This window comes from Haliotis cracherodii, unplaced genomic scaffold (assembly GCF_022045235.1).
Source record: "Haliotis cracherodii isolate W230 unplaced genomic scaffold, xgHalCrac1.p SCAF_14, whole genome shotgun sequence".
Lineage (NCBI taxonomy): Eukaryota > Metazoa > Mollusca > Gastropoda > Lepetellida > Haliotidae > Haliotis > Haliotis cracherodii.
Genome location: NW_027266269.1, coordinates 16,759,674 through 16,775,747, shown reverse-complemented (window position 1 = coordinate 16,775,747; position 16,074 = coordinate 16,759,674). Strand labels below are relative to the sequence as shown.

The window sequence follows — 16,074 nt, the reverse complement described above, 5'->3', positions numbered from 1 at the left end:
TGCAACAGGGTAACGTGTTAGTTTGGCTCCGTCTCTACATGTCACTAGTTGTCGCAGCGCGCATTGATCTGGGAACCAGGCCAGAAGTGAGAGGTTCGACCGGAGTGTTATTGCCCTTTGGAACAAAAAGATCGGACATAATAGCATGGATAACGATTGTGTGCTGAGGTATTCCCATACCTCCCTTATGCAGGAAACAAGAAGTGTTGGAAGTGTGGTAAGGGGGTCCACTCCGACTATGGTAGATAGATGACATTGAAGAGGGTCTGTTGAAATATCTGAAGATTTAATAGTGTGATGACCACCAAAATACAGGAATTATGGATATGATGTAATAGAGGTAAGGTATTCGAAGGAATTATTGGCTAATGTGGACAGTTAATTGGTTCAAGATAACTAAAAAGGAAAAACATTCTCCTTACTGGCGTAGGCTGTCATCTGGACTGGCTCCTGTAGGAAGCTTTAGGTAAAGCAACAACTTCTCAACATCAGACAAGCTGTTCACCTCATTCTAGGCCACAAAAGAATAAAACATATTAGCAACACATACTTTCCACACAAAAGATCTTTGGCCCTGTAGCTCATCTAACAGTTCTTGAAATCATTAAATCTTTGTATCTTTATTGTTTACCACTGTACTCAGCAATACTCTAGCTATATGACAGCGGTCTGAAAAAAATCCTGTCTGGACCAGACAATCCATTCATTGAGTTGCACATCATCAGCATCAATCTGTGCAACTGGGATACGATGACATGCATCAACCAAGTCACAGAGTCTGACCATCTGATCCTGTTTGTCGCCTCTCACAACAAGCATGGGTTGCTGAAGTCTTACTCTGTGAATGAACTACAGTATTATGTTGATGACATATTATTTAACAATAAAAGAGCTTTTAATGCAGGTGAAGCTTGTGAAGTTCTGTAGACCTCTACAGAATTCAAATTCAAAAGTTGACCATTAGGAAAACCATGTTCAATTTTTCACTTCTGTCTTACTGTGCCTTAGTGATCTACAGTAATGTTACAGCTTTACCATTAACACTGAATATGATGAAAAACTCAACAAGCTTAATATGTATTCTTACACTTTTACTTAACACACATTCTGTCAGATCTGGAAACTGTTCAGGAACATGGTCGAAACCCTGCTCAACTTTCACATGCCAGTCACCATCGGGATCAGGGTTATTTCAACAGTGTCAGTTTGCACGTGTGGAGAGGAAAATCAGAATTTTATCTTGGTGTCAGTGTGTACAGCTGATAGCACCAAACTGATGCCCAAGAACATCTCAAAACAGACAACCATGCAGAAGGAGAGTCTAGATCACAGTACAAAAGAATAGCTTGATGGATTTAATCACTTGTGCTCGAGCGGACTGACAAAGTGTGGATGAACAGGCCTGGAGGAGAAAATGTACGTTCCTGTATTTTGGGCGGATTAGTGCGAGGGTGTCAAAAGTTGGTGCCTGCTGCAGCCATTAGATCCATTGTCAGGAATGAGTGGAACTGGATGATTAGGAGCACTCACACCTATACCAAGAGCAACAATGGAAGAAAGGCCCCACCCCATACCTGATGTTGCCGAGACAGTCTGGAAACAAGTCCCAGAACATGTGGTGGTGCAGCACAATTTGATCAAACACCAAAGATGATTTCCAAGACAATTGTCATTACGATAATTTGGCGATGTCAACTCAGCAGACATCCCTGATGACCTAAAAGATTGGCTTAATGAGTCTTACAAATATCACACAGATTCATCAGCATCGTGTGAGCTGAAAACTCCAATCCAAGTTCGAGGGGTTCAAATGCAGCCAATCCATAAATGAATATTCTAACTTTGATCTACACACCTGCATGAATACATAATGCCATTTAGAAAGTGGTCAAATGTAACAAATGTTTTATTTGGGATAACACTTTCTCAGTGAAGTACAAATGCTGGTACTTTTTGTTTTAGTTGAGTCCCATCCAGGATTTTTTCAACCCTCACTAATTTCTTTGGTGGTGGAGAAGTGGAATGGTGCCATTCTATGGATTGACGTTTTGACTCAGGATCATAGTGGTAGACCCCTTTCATCACCTGTTACCAATCTCTTTTTGAATTTGACGAAATCCTCCAAAATTTGCTTTAAATTTTAGATCAGAATTTAGAAACTTTGGCACCCAACAAGCAGATATTTTTAGAGCTAATTGAGGTGGATTTAATCAAATTCAAAATGAGATCAGTAACAGGTGATCAAACATGGGTCTACCACTATTATCTCGAGTCAAAACATCCATCCATGGAATGGCACCATTCCACAAAGGCTGGTGTGCGACAATGTGGGTTCCTCACCCTCATATTCGCCAGACCTTGCACCAAGTGATTTTTTCACCTGTTTTCAGAACTGAAAGAACACCTTTGTGGAAAGCACTATGACGACAATGACCTCAAACATGTCAAAGCTGCCGTGAATGGGATTTTCAGGGTGGCTTCAGAAAACTTCTTCCAGACTGGAATTATAAAGCTTTACTATCGATATGAGTAGTGTATTGATAAGCAGGGGCATCATATTGAAAAATAAAATTAAAAACCCTTTCACAATTGTTGGTTTTGTTTGTCAGGCTTATAACGTTTTGACTAGCCGGTCTATATGTAGCTTGTAATGAAACGTATTGCATGTATCGTGATAAATCGAAATTGAATCGTGGGGCTTGTATTACGATACAATATGTATGGCTGTGTTGCTACACCACTACTAAACACCTCACAACTACACCAGGCCGGTTACTTTCTTTATGTAAGTATACAAACAGCATGAGCATTACTTTTCAACAAAGTGACTTTCACATAATTAGATTCACCTCAAGTTCTTAACTGTCTGATGGTGATATACATGGTAAGGGTCATTCTCAGAAAAGTGAAACATTTATTTTGAATTTTTTTTTTATTGTAATAGTACTAAAATAAATAAAAAACTGCTAACCAAGCAAATATCTGCTTTTTCTTTAATTGCTCCCATTAAACTAGAAAATTATTGATATTGTTTCTTGATTGGTTGATAAGAGAATGAGTAGGCTTTGTGTTGCCTTCCTTTCTTGTGTGTTAATGACTGAATAAGCGGTCTGTTGACGTATCTATTCATAAGAATTGACATCAACATCTTATTGCACATATGGGGTGATGAAAGGTGAAAAATGGTGTGCATTTTTTGTGCAAATACCCTATGCAGATTTGTAAGTTATAATAACCTCAAAGTCCCTCTTGTTACCACAGAAAAATACATATACAGAGGATTCATTATGAACGTGTTTTCATATATGGGAAATACCGACTAACAGGATAAGGTTGATATTTCCCATATTGAAATACACAAGTGGTGAGTTCTTTTGATCATTCCCACCTTACATGTGCATGGGCCTCTATAATGCGACAAGGGAGTTTCAGGAACAAATCAACCCGGGTGTTTTGCTGTCTTTGATTCTATGCTTCCCGAAAGTAAATTGATTATTTGTTTGCTTTTATATGACAGTAATTATTTACAGAATGTTGTTTTGTAACCAGTTATATACATGGTTTGATTCGGTGGGACATTATTCACAGTTGTGATTCAACTTTTGAAAAAAGCGATTTGAAAGTCGTCTTTGTCTTTGCATAAACATCAGGAAAAGAAGAACTTTACTTACATCTATCTGGATTGGATTAAGACACTTCCAGCACTCAACAGTTTAAAATTCTTGATGTCCCTCGTGATTATGTTTCAAAGCAAACTGAAAACCACGATACCTAAGGAATCATGTTATTATGTACTCATTTTGAAGGACATGAAAGTCTGAGCTGTTACCACTGAAGTCCTTTTTGTTACCTTCATTATGGTAACAGCTAGGACAGTAACAAGAGGGAAGTATTTGGCTTAAATAATATTCTGACAATTCTACCTGTTTGTTGAAAGCACATGCTCTGATGAAGGATGCATCATGACTCTCATTACTGATTACCCCTGTGGGGATTCCGGATCCCCAGGAACCTATGCTGGTCAAAAGAGGCAACCAAATGGATCGGGGTGGCGAGGATGAGTGGCTTGTTTGATTGTATCATCGCTCAAAATATCAATCACATGATTGTCGGGTTCAGACAGAATTATTTACTGGCCTGTCATGTATCTGGAATATTGCTGAAGGCAGTAACAATTTAAACGAATAAACATATTATAAACAGGAAGAAACAGAACTGCGATTCTGGAAAGTACTGTGAAAAGCGTGAGCAATGCACTCTCTATACACATTTAGTTTTGTAGACCAAAACAAACAAAAAACGTAACGAGTCATATCTGTTTTATTCACGCCCAAACATTGTTAGACTAGCCAGTAAGTGATTAAAGAAATAATCCCTCATATTCTGTTTCCTTAATTACACATTATCACTAACAGTCAACCTGTAAAGATCTGGGATAGAATTGGTCCTGAGCAACCCATATGTGTCATAAGAGGCTAATGGGAACAGTGGTCAGACTCACTGACTTGGATGAGGCATGCCATCTTATCCCAGTCGTGTAGATTGATGCTCATAATATCAAACACTTTATTGTCTGGTTCAGATTAGATTTTTTACAGTCCGCCATTATATAGCAGGAGTTTTGCTGAGTGCTGTGTTCAACAGCAAACAAAGACTTGGAATAATTTCATGGCACAAAACTTTCCACGCAATATTTACAGTACTTTCTTTACCTCTCAAGACTTGATAAACATGATAAAACCTGTATCTTGGCTCCAAAATCAACACTCCATTTGAAAGACAAGAAACAGAAATGACATGCTACCATAAAGAGTGGAACTATGGATTAAAAGGGAAGGTTGAGTTAAAACATTTTCAAAATGTTCAGTGGGACAAAAATATTTTAACAGAAAAAAAATAATTTCCTTTGCAATATGCATTAACTCAATCGAGCCAGAGCAGATGTTGGTCTCAAATGAAGTTAAATTTTTCATATATTTCCACTAAATTAACATTCATTTGCAACTGTTTATTTCATAGGGTGAATTTACAAAAGCGATGTTTCTTCTCACAAATCGCCACTCTTTTCGCCTTCTTGGTGTACTATTTCTCCTTAGAAGAACATTTTAAACGCATGGCTCACATGTTCCTGTTGAAATATGTAGAAAAAGGGTGATTCTATTACATCCATTCAAAAAATATGTATATTTGTTTTGGTTATTTGGAAGCACAAAATGCACCAGAATTCTGAAATTTCTTAGAACAGGCTAGAAATTCATGTAAATATTTTCACTAGTCCACAAAAATGATTTCTCTCAGAGTTGCCATCTTCATAATGATATAAGTAAGTAGCCCACAAGGATATGTCAATCATGTCAATAGTCCTTCCTGGATTTTACCTGTATTGGCTTATGTTTATTTGGAACCTTGGAGAAGGGGACTGCTGCACATGCAAATATATAAAAAATAATTTGAAACTTGCAAAGGCATTTTTACTAGAGTATTGTCTTTAAAAATCTTTAAAAAAATATGCTTAAAAGACAGCACAATTTTTTATCCTGGGGAGATAACTCTATTCAAACAAATCAGATACTGTTAATCTTGAAATTAATGTTAGCCAAAAATTTGACTCAATATCAATGTGACATCCCAACCCCATCCCCAATTAAAATGATCTCCCTATTAACCCAACCATACCTTAATGCTATCAAACAGCAAATAGCACTGCTTAACAGCACTGAGTAGAGCACTTTCGTAAAAACAATAAACAGTGTTTTCCCAGAGTTAGAAATAGGCACTAGTCCTATAGTCCTTGCCAAACTACCAAATAGTTAAGGTATCATAAGGACAAGTAGAACTCGGCCTTTTTTAAGGGTTTTGCTATATGTTATCAATATAAGGACTAGTGGACTGAAAACTGTTGGTTGGTTGGTTTGTTGTTTTACGCCGCACTCAGCTATATGACAGCGGTCTGTAAATAATCGAGTCTGGACCAGACAATCCAGTGATAAATATCATGAGTATCCATCCACGCAATTGGGACCGATGACATGCATCAACCAAGTTAGCAAACCTGACCATCCGATCCCCTTAGTCGCCTTTTACGACAAGCATAGTCGCCTTTTACAGCAAGCATGGGTTGCTGAAGACCTATTCTACCCCGGATCTTCACGGGTCTGTTAGATTCTACAGTTGTTTCCTAAAAACAAACATAGTTTATATATTTATTCTATTGACTAGCACTGAGGAAGTTCAAAGGAAAAAAATAATTGAACCAACAACAGTTCACTGATTGGTATGCGGTAGTGGTGTAACGATACGGCGATACAGTATTGTATCCCGATGCACAGCCCACGATACGATGCATCGATTTGGAAAGCATGTATCGCGATACATGCGATATTTTCATAACACAGTTTTACCTACTGTATTTTCTTGAGTATAGTGCGCACTTTTTTCCAAAAAACACAGCTTATAGAAAGGGTTGCGCATTATACACGAATTAATGAGTTTTGATGTTTTTCCCCCATGGAAAGACATTACCGTGAGCACGTAACACCGGAAATACCATGTCATCAAATCCATACTGAAGTTCGCAAATTATTCATGTAATTACACTGTCTGGCTATAAAAAAGCGTTCTTTGTATATCTGGACTCATGTGGGGAAACTTATTTCATTAATTTTATTCAAAATTCCTTTTAATATTGTTTTAATTTTTCGGCGAAATCGTGTGTGAAGCAATCGGAAGATCGCACAACTCACCGTTATTAACAGCAACCACGGTCAGATTACCGCTATTGACGCCTTGAAAGGAATTTTAGTTGACAGAGAATGGATACATATATCATAAATGCCATACTTTGATTTGTTAAAAGTCATATTTGTTTTTGTTGGACGATTCTATGTCAACACGTAATTCTCGCGATCACGCGATCATGTACACGGGAGCCTTGACGGTGACTGGTCAGACTGGTTCCATGTAAAAAATAATACCCGGCAATAGCAATCAGCTGCTTCGCTTAGGGTTATTATTATTTTAAATATGTTTAGTAAAAGCTGCATCTAAATTAACAATATATTGGAATATATTATTCCTGATCAAAAAATAGTTTCAGATACAACTTTTGCCGATCCTTGCATTAAAATACTGTAGAGTTATATCATTGGGTGTGTCTTGACCGAATCACTGGTAGATTCCAAGAAAACGTGTGTACATGTACAGCTGATTGCTGTGTCCGGCTTAGTTTACGAGAAAATACACAAGGTAACCTTAATCCCTGGATATAAAACTATGCCTAGCTGAACAAAAAATACAATTTAAACAGTAAATCAACATGTCTGGTGATTTTTTATCTCAAATTTAGAATTTGTACTGACGAAGATTCTCTCATCACCTGTTCATTTGCCGGACTTCGCTAAAGGGGTACAGTGTAAGTTTTTTCTGGGCATAATATTCAAATTTCTTTAGAGGGACGTGCGCATTATACATTGGTGCGCACTATACTCAAGAAAATACATGAAATACATGGGCGGATACAGCTTTTTTGAAGGGGGGGGGGGGGGGGGGGTTGCACAATTAAGATCTATTTATTGTCTTTGGTGGTAATTTATACAGAAATAAAGATTTTTTTTCGAAATAAAAAAAGGGGGGGGGGGGGTGCGCCTATGAAATACGTTTAACAGTATTGCTGACAATTTGCTAGCTATAACAGTAAATAAACACCTTCAACTGTACTTGTCACATCTTTTAGATAGCAGAAAGACATCAACTTGGCTTAGCTTGTACCAGTAGACACTGTATCGTATCGTGACCCCTGTATCGCGATACGTATCGTATCGCGACCCTCCCGTATCGTTACACCTCTAGTATGCGGAGAAGGTGCCCATTGTACAATTCATATTCTTTGAATGACATTATTATATTCTTGTTACAACTGCTGCTAAATAAACCGTCTTTGTGTTTATATTCAAGTACTTCCGCTGTCCAAATTGTGCAGTGAGGCCGTTTTAATGCATCTTCCCGAGGCAAGTGAGTTAACTGACTATAAAAGTCCAGTTTCCACCCTTGCCGAACTTGGCTGGGATTCCTTGGATTGATCGTAGTGCTGGTGGCTATTACCAATTATGTCCCTTCTAAGCCTCTCGTATGGACAAATCAGATTCAACCTCTTGTATCACTTGCATTTGATTCAAACAAAATGGCAGAGCCAAGTCAGGACGATCTGTTCGATAATCAAAATCTTTATTGTGATAAAACGGGTCTTATATCACGAAATGCATCAAATCACATGAGCACCTTGATTTAAAAGATTTTGAAAATATCTGTTGAAAACAAGTTGGCCGTGCACATGCTTTGCAAATCCTGCAATCGACCGAAATCTGCATGACAGTTTACGAACCAGATTTCGATTTTGTTGCGCGATTTTGATTGGACTATGCATAGACTCATTAGTCCAGCCAAATTGTAACTCCATAATCTCAGCCTAGTTCGGCAAGGGTGGAAACTGGACTTTTATAGTCAGTTAACTCACTTGCCTCGGGAAGATGGTTTTAATGTTGATAGTCATTTTGGAGGCATAAATGCGAAGTTCAATTAATGTGAACACAGACCACCTGCATTTTTCGCACTTAATTCACACTCATGTTAATTTCAAGATTTACAGTATTCATGAAAATTACTTTCATTATTGGAACACACCTACATGTGCAAAAATTATTTCAGAAATTGAACAGAGAGTTGTATCTGATATGAATAAGTTAATAAGACTGTAGTCAGTCACCTGATAATTAGTGGTCATGATTGATGAATCAAATTAACAGACACCCTGTAGGTACAATGAATATAATTGTAAAATAAGCATAAAACCCTGTTACATAATGCTGGCATACTTACAAGAATCCTGTTTACCCTTTCCTTGCCTTCAGAGCTGAAAACAAAATATATTTGAATTAATTGAAAAGTATTCTCTTGGGGATGTTGAAAGATAATTGTGCAAAACAAATCATCATTTTCTTGTGTACATCACGTTGACTTGAGTACAAAGCGCATACTTCAATCTTGGGTACAGGTTTCGGGTATAATTGCTATTTCATATATTGTGCTTAGTTAAAAGGTGATACATTATATGACTACCGGTGAACAAACTTGGTTAATGAAAATGTAAATTTTGATATAAAACATGACTTGACATGATCTACAATTTTAATTCCCGTTAGGCTAATCATGCTAGGCATTGTTATCTGCAGTGACTAAGATCATCGTGTGCACTTATCTTGTAAACTAAGCCATAAATAGCAATCAGCTGTACACTAATTTCCACCCGTATCTACCAGTCATATAAAAAGATACAAAATAACTTATATTATAACTGAAAAGAATTTTAATGCAAGAAATTGTACCTGAAACTATTACTGTTCAAGGAATAATAATTTCTGATATCTCAGTTCTCCAAACTGTGAGTGATTTAAACGCATTTGCAAGTGAAGTTTGAGAATGTAACAAAGTATTTTAAAACACTAGTCTCTCAACGAATGCAGAAGACTAGCAAAATCCTAGATATTTTTTATATTTGTATACTTATCCTGAGTGGCTAACCCTGTCACACAGCTCCCACACAACCAAGTAAGAGTGAGTGAGTATGGTTTTACGCCATTTTTAGCAATATTCCAGCAATATCACGGTGGGGGACACCAGAAATGGGCTTCACACATTGTACCTATGTCGGGAATCGAACCCGGGTCTTCGGCGTGACGAGCAAACGCTTTAGCGACTGGGCTACCCGACCGCCCCAAACCAAGGAAGAGGCGACCTCACTCACCACATAACTGCTAAAAACAGAGCATCTAAAGACAATGGTGTAAAGCAGGATAAGTATACAAATATGAAAAATATCTAGGATTTTACAAGGTTCTTTAACATCCTGCATTACTCCTTAATGCATCCTATACCCTCAGATAAGATCTTCAAAAACTCTCCACAGATTCCAATCAATCAGCAACATCGATGTCTAGCATTGCGTGACCATTCTTGTCAGTTGGAAGCAAGAGAGTGAGGTATGCATGATGTCCAGGTATCACTGCAGTAAAAGGAATTAAGCGGGGTTAAAGTCCAGAAGTGATGTACCGAGCCATTGCGTGAAGAATGTAACCTTCTAGTCTTGGGTGACATGTAACAGATAGGTCAAAAGGCTGGCTCTGGACATGTGGAAGCACCGCTGGCACCTTGGGGTGGTGACCTGCTGGGCAACCACCAACGGGCGAAAGCTGTGGACGCCTTTCACATTTTCTGAGGCGACATGTTGCAAGTAGTGGCTGACGAAGTCTGTGTCCAAGCACATGAAACAGCCTTCTATAATGGCGCAGACAGAGCAGTTGCCGTGAAACGCCATGGTAGAGGCGACCGACAGGATCTCAGGTGGCTTGTTGGCTCTGGGAAGGTGCAATGCGTGAAGAATGAGACAGTGATGGTGGATCAGCAGGTTTAGCCAAACTGGGAGTTCGAGGAGGTCAATAGAGGACATCTCCTTGAGATCCACAAACCAGCCCCTTGCAGACCACCAAGGTGCTATCAAAGTAAGAGCAAGGCTCTGGGTCAACCTGATCTTTTGAAGGACCCTGGGAAAGAGTACTGGAGGGGACGATGAGGGCGTCAACTGTCCAGGCTTATGCATCCATCACCGGAGATATGAAAGTCCGCACCTGAAGTTCTGGCTGGTGGCAAACAGGTTGATGTTGGGAGAGATGCGTTGTAGACCGACAAGATCGCAGGTGTCCGGATGGTGTTTCCCTGGATGTAGTGTGGGTGCTACCATGTCTGGTCTTGAGTGGGCATCCGTTTGCTGTAACAGGGAGAAGGAGTGGCCTAACGGTGAGTTGTCCGGATGGGTTGTTCCGAGGGCTCTGAAGTACCTGTTTCCAGTGAGAGTCAACATGAGAACCTCTTGTTCTAGGTTGTTGATGTGCCACTGATGCTGAGCGGCAGGCCACAGCCACATGGTGACTTGGCCCTCCAGATGCACACCCCTTTTTGAGACACATTGATGAAGAGGTGTACTGAGGGCGTGATCTCTGTCAAGGAGATGGTCTGTTTTCCTGAAGCAACACATTGTAGTTTTTTACTGCACTAAGCCTAATACTCAAAATATCAGTATAATGTCAGCATATGCACTTGAGTGGAAGAGAGGGGAATTAACTCTCAGCACCCAAGCAATGTGTAAGATTGTTTACTAGACTACTGAAGTCCTCAGATAAGAGCATCTGCACGTGTGTCGTGCATCTTGACTGCTGCCAGCAGAAAAGCAGCAGGGTGTCTCAATGAATCAGTTGCATCAGTTGAATCAGTCACAGTCAATGACATCACTTCTGGTTTTCTGACGACACATACAACTTTGACTACAGTCCAGACTGCAATTCTACAGAGCAGTCGATCACTTCCAGATCTAATAATGTTATTCAGTTATTAACCAATGATCTGTCCAACCTAGGCTGTGGTTGCTGGAATCTTTGGAATGGAGAAGTGGTCTAAGAGCCGAGGACTGACATTTGGCGATGAACTCCAAATGGATTGAAGGGATCTCAGAGTAACTGTGCTCCAATCCTGCACATGCTTCTGAATCTTTGGCTGCGGTAGCCATAAAAGGTGCTCCCATTAGACTCATTAATACAATGTATAGGTCCCATTGGGAAAGGTATGTGGTACCTTAATATCCTCTTGTTGTAATGATTTCATAAGACAATTTAGTACTGGGTGAGTTGCTGAAGTGTGCCTGAGGCTAACCTATCACCCTCAATAGTGCCATGTCTGAAGTTCTTATCTTGTGTCCTCCACCTTCCCAAGGCAAGGGAGTTAACCAACTGTAGATGTCCAGTTTCCATCCTTGCCGAACTAGGCTGGAATTCTGGAGTTGCACTTTCGCAGGACTAACGAATCTATGCATAGTCAAGTCAACATGCAACGAACTAGGCATCTGGTTCGTGAACAACATCGATTTCAACGTACAGATTTCCGTCGACTGCAGGATTTGCAGAGCATGTGTACTGTCAACTGGGCGTCGTCAGATATGTTCTAAATCTTTTCACGTTATTAAATCTAGGTGTTCAAATGATTTGATCAAGTGGTAAACAGGTCGAGATAAGGACAGTCTGCTGTTATCCACTGAAACACATCGGGATGAAGGGACCATTCTGTTGGAATGACTTTGTTCCTCCAGGAAAGACAATCCTTCAAGATGCTGAACTTCCCTGGAAGGTTGGCGAGCATCTAATCTATAGCTGATCGAAAAGCGTAGTCTCTTTCAGTAAACTCTGCTCCCTTGCCTGTGTTTCCTCACTATTGCACCCTTGAATGTAGCACAAACTCTGTTATAGCACATGGCAACGCATGGCTCCCAAAACTTACTTACATTCTTGATAAGCTCAGGTTTTACACTGACACAATGTTTTTCCCCATCTAAAAAAACATTATCAGCTAATCAACGCGAGCAGGTAACACCAAAATATTAGTCCACAATTCTGCACTGAAATACGCAATTCAATCCTATTTATTATCTGGTTATAAAAAACGTGTTCATTGTATATCTGGAATATATTTTATTAATTATGTTCATAATTTCATAACAACCTTCCAGATACAATTTCTTCTGATCATTGCATCAAAATTCTTTGAAGTGGTACCATTGGGTACTTTTTGACTGAATCACCGGTAGATTGGGAGAAAACGTGTACGCTGGTTGTTATTTCTGGCTTAGTGAACGAGAAAATACAAACGGTATTCTTAATCTCTGCATATAAAAAATATGCCTATGAGAGCAGGAGATAACATTGTATGGTCAATCATCGTGTCTAGTGATGTTTAACATCAAATTTCATATTTTCATAGACCAAATTTGTTACACCTCCTCGTTTACCTGAATTCGCTAAAGGGATACTATGTGGGTTTTTTAAAGCGCATAACACTTGATAAATATTTTTTTACACTATGAATCACGTACAACTACTATTCTAATCCTTTTTACAAACTCTGAAACCTACATCATAGATCGTGTTAGGTAGGCAGAGCATGTACTGTTGTGTTGGTCATCCACCCCCTTTGACACCACCTCCGTTTAGACTCTAAACCAAGAGATAGTCAGTACCTAGTCCTGCACCATGACCACGGAATATATTTATTTTATGAAAAAATAATAATCTAGAAATGCATACAAAAGCAAGTCTAGCCAGCTCAAGCTAGCTCTATATCCACTGAAATCAGCATAGGGAATTTTTTTATTTTTAGAGTCAAGAAGGATATTGTGTAATATAAGATTTCAGAGACTAAATGTTAGTCTAGTCAGTACCCAGAGGGTATGACTGTCCCCAGACACTTTCGAAATTTTTAATTTTTCTGAAAAAGAACCTGAAGTTGAGCTATTCACACAGTAAAGTACATTGATTATTTTCTGGTGTTAGAAATCTGAATTGTTTTGAAGGAAGTTATAGAAAGTTCCAGTTTGAAGCTTAACAACTTTGGTTGTCTTGTTATCATAAAAATAAATTTGACTGTTCCAAAATCATGAAAGGTCCAATCTTGACATGCTTGAATATATATCGAATTGTGACCTTCCTGTATCGTTGCTGCCCTCGTCCAAACCCCTTGGACTGTTCCACCGTCAATGTGAGCACCTCAACATGAATTTTTTTTATCGTTGCCTATCAAGACACATATCGAATCGAGACCTTCTTGTGTCGTTGCAGCCCTTGTCCAAACCCCTTGGACTGTTCCACTGTGGTGGCATCTGAATAGATTTTGTATGGCTAAGTTCGTAGCTGCAGACTTGGAGCTGTAACGGTATGCCCAAGGTAGTCAAGTTGATGCCAACTTCACTGACCTTATGCACTGCTGGGAATTGGTTGGTGATGACCGATTGGTTTGTGTAACCAATTACTGATCATGATATTCTAACCAATTGCCAACACTAGTGAACACTGTGTAAAAAACTTTGCAACAGTCAATTAATGTTTGATTCTTTGCAATGTTCTGTATCACACAGAACATGTGAACATGAGAATAACTTGTTTGATCAGTGCATGTTCAAGTTAGATTTTTAATAAAAAGCACTAATTTTGAAATTATCCCATTTGTTTTGAACAGTTAGGATTCAATAATGGTATTGTTTAGCCAGTCGTTGCTATGTGATTATCTGATCCTATCATAATGATAGGAACAGTTCAAATAGTAGATTGAATTTTGTTTCTTACAACATTTTCCAATTTCCCCCTTATAATATTTCAGGAGAGGAAAGATCATCAAAAATGTGAAACCTTGAATACAAGGTAACCATGGTAACCATGGTAACTGTTTCATGAAAAAACAACTTATGATGATCAAAATATAAACTTTGTACCCTTCTGACAAGTGTATTGTGGCAATCCTAAATGTATATTTAACATACATCACATTTGATCACTTATTAAAAGGTAAAGTCTCTTCATAGTTTCCGACCATGGGAGCCGTGCCAATATACACTTGTCAGTACAGCACACAAAGTATGTGATTTAAACTTCCAATTTGTGGAACCATCTGGGGCTGAATGGATGAGTCGCTACTTTGAGCACTGGCAATAGGTGCCTTACTCTCAGAATATGAGTTTGAATCCTGGATGGACCCCACCCAAAAAGGATTAAAATGTATACTTTACTTGGCAAGTGTAATCCAAAATATAACATATGCTATTACTGTTAAACATGGCAGTCTATGAAATGCAGCAAACTATATACAGAAAATGTTTCCTATTTGTAGATCATGAGATCAAATTCATTCTCATTTATTGAGGATACAAATTAAATACACACCTGAGATACAGGTTGTTGATGACAAGCTTGTGAACTGTTATTATGCTTAAAATTGCCAAAGCTTGAGAAGCTCTCTAGAAGCTGATGTATTTGTTTTTGCCGATAGAAAGGCTATTTTCCTTTCAACTATCTGACACGCCATTAGCGAAGAGGCCCATGTTTCAGACCCCAACAATGATTGGGAAGGTCATGCGCCATAAACAATTCATGCATAATTTTATAAAATGGCACATTAGAAATGACAGTAAGGGTCATGCATGAACAACAGTTTTCTTAGCTGTGTCATCATGTTTACATTAGACTGACAAATCACAATTTAATTTCATCATAACGACCAATGAACATGTTGAGATAACTTACAGTCTCTTGAAACACTGAAACCATTAGCTCTCTTGACAGTGTGGAAAGCATTGTGCATTCTCACACAAACATGTTGGCTCTTAATCAAACAGGGTTTAAATGTAACAAAAGCTATTTACTTATTTAAATTTGCTAAACATCGCATTTCCATTTGAAGCAAAAAAATGCAAACTATTTTCTCATAGGCCTAGTTCATTTCATTTCAAAACGAAATAGATCACCCATGAATTAAATTCGTAAAGAGAAAACTAATGTCAACTTGATTATAGACATAGCAAAGTGGAGATGTAGATATTTGCTGGCAAGTATTATTATGACAGCCACAGAAATTGTATGCGATACTTTGCTGCTTCTACACATCATGTGACACCAACAAGAAAAAGATTAGATTTGCGTAACCACTTACGTAATAGAGGATTCAAGACCATCTTGTATATTACTGAAACGCGTCTCTAGTTGTTTACTTGAGTTTTGCAAATTATTTCCCGCAAAGTGTCTTTCGTTCGTATCTGTTCCACTGTAAACATTGGTACCCTCGCCTTTGTTTTCTTCCCCGATCAGGCCATTCCTCGGGAGGAATTTGTTCCATTCTGGTTGATTGTTGTTGGCTACATCATAATCAGTGTTGTACTGCTCAGCTAACTCCTGACTCATAGTAGATCAAGGTATTATGCTGAGTGTCAACCACACTACAAACAAAGCACATGTCGACATTTTGGTTTTAGATTTGGTATTTAGGTAAGAGCGCATGCGCGGATAGTTATGCGTAAGTGCTATTTTCCTGTTACGGTTTACCAAAATGTTCAGCCAATCTGATTATGTGTAAACTTGTTAGTTAAGTAAAACGTGTTGTGCATAACATTGAATGAAACCATTTATATTACGTTGTATTCTATGACTATGT

General features: G+C 38.6%; 1 protein-coding gene across 1 annotated transcript in view; it reads right to left on the bottom strand.

Annotated features, from left to right (window-relative positions):
- LOC139461033 (serine-rich adhesin for platelets-like) overlaps window positions 1-15,884 on the bottom strand; it is a 54,632-nt gene extending 38,748 nt beyond the window's left edge. Inside the window, exons 1-3 of the mRNA XM_071242524.1 lie at window positions 15,577-15,884; window positions 8,875-8,908; window positions 423-511 (exon numbers count right to left, since the gene is read on the bottom strand). Of these exons, the coding sequence (XP_071098625.1) occupies window positions 423-511; window positions 8,875-8,908; window positions 15,577-15,824 (371 nt within the window). The 5' untranslated portion in view covers window positions 15,825-15,884. The remainder of the gene's footprint in view (window positions 1-422; window positions 512-8,874; window positions 8,909-15,576) is intronic.
- Window positions 15,885-16,074: the final 190 nt, after the last annotated feature.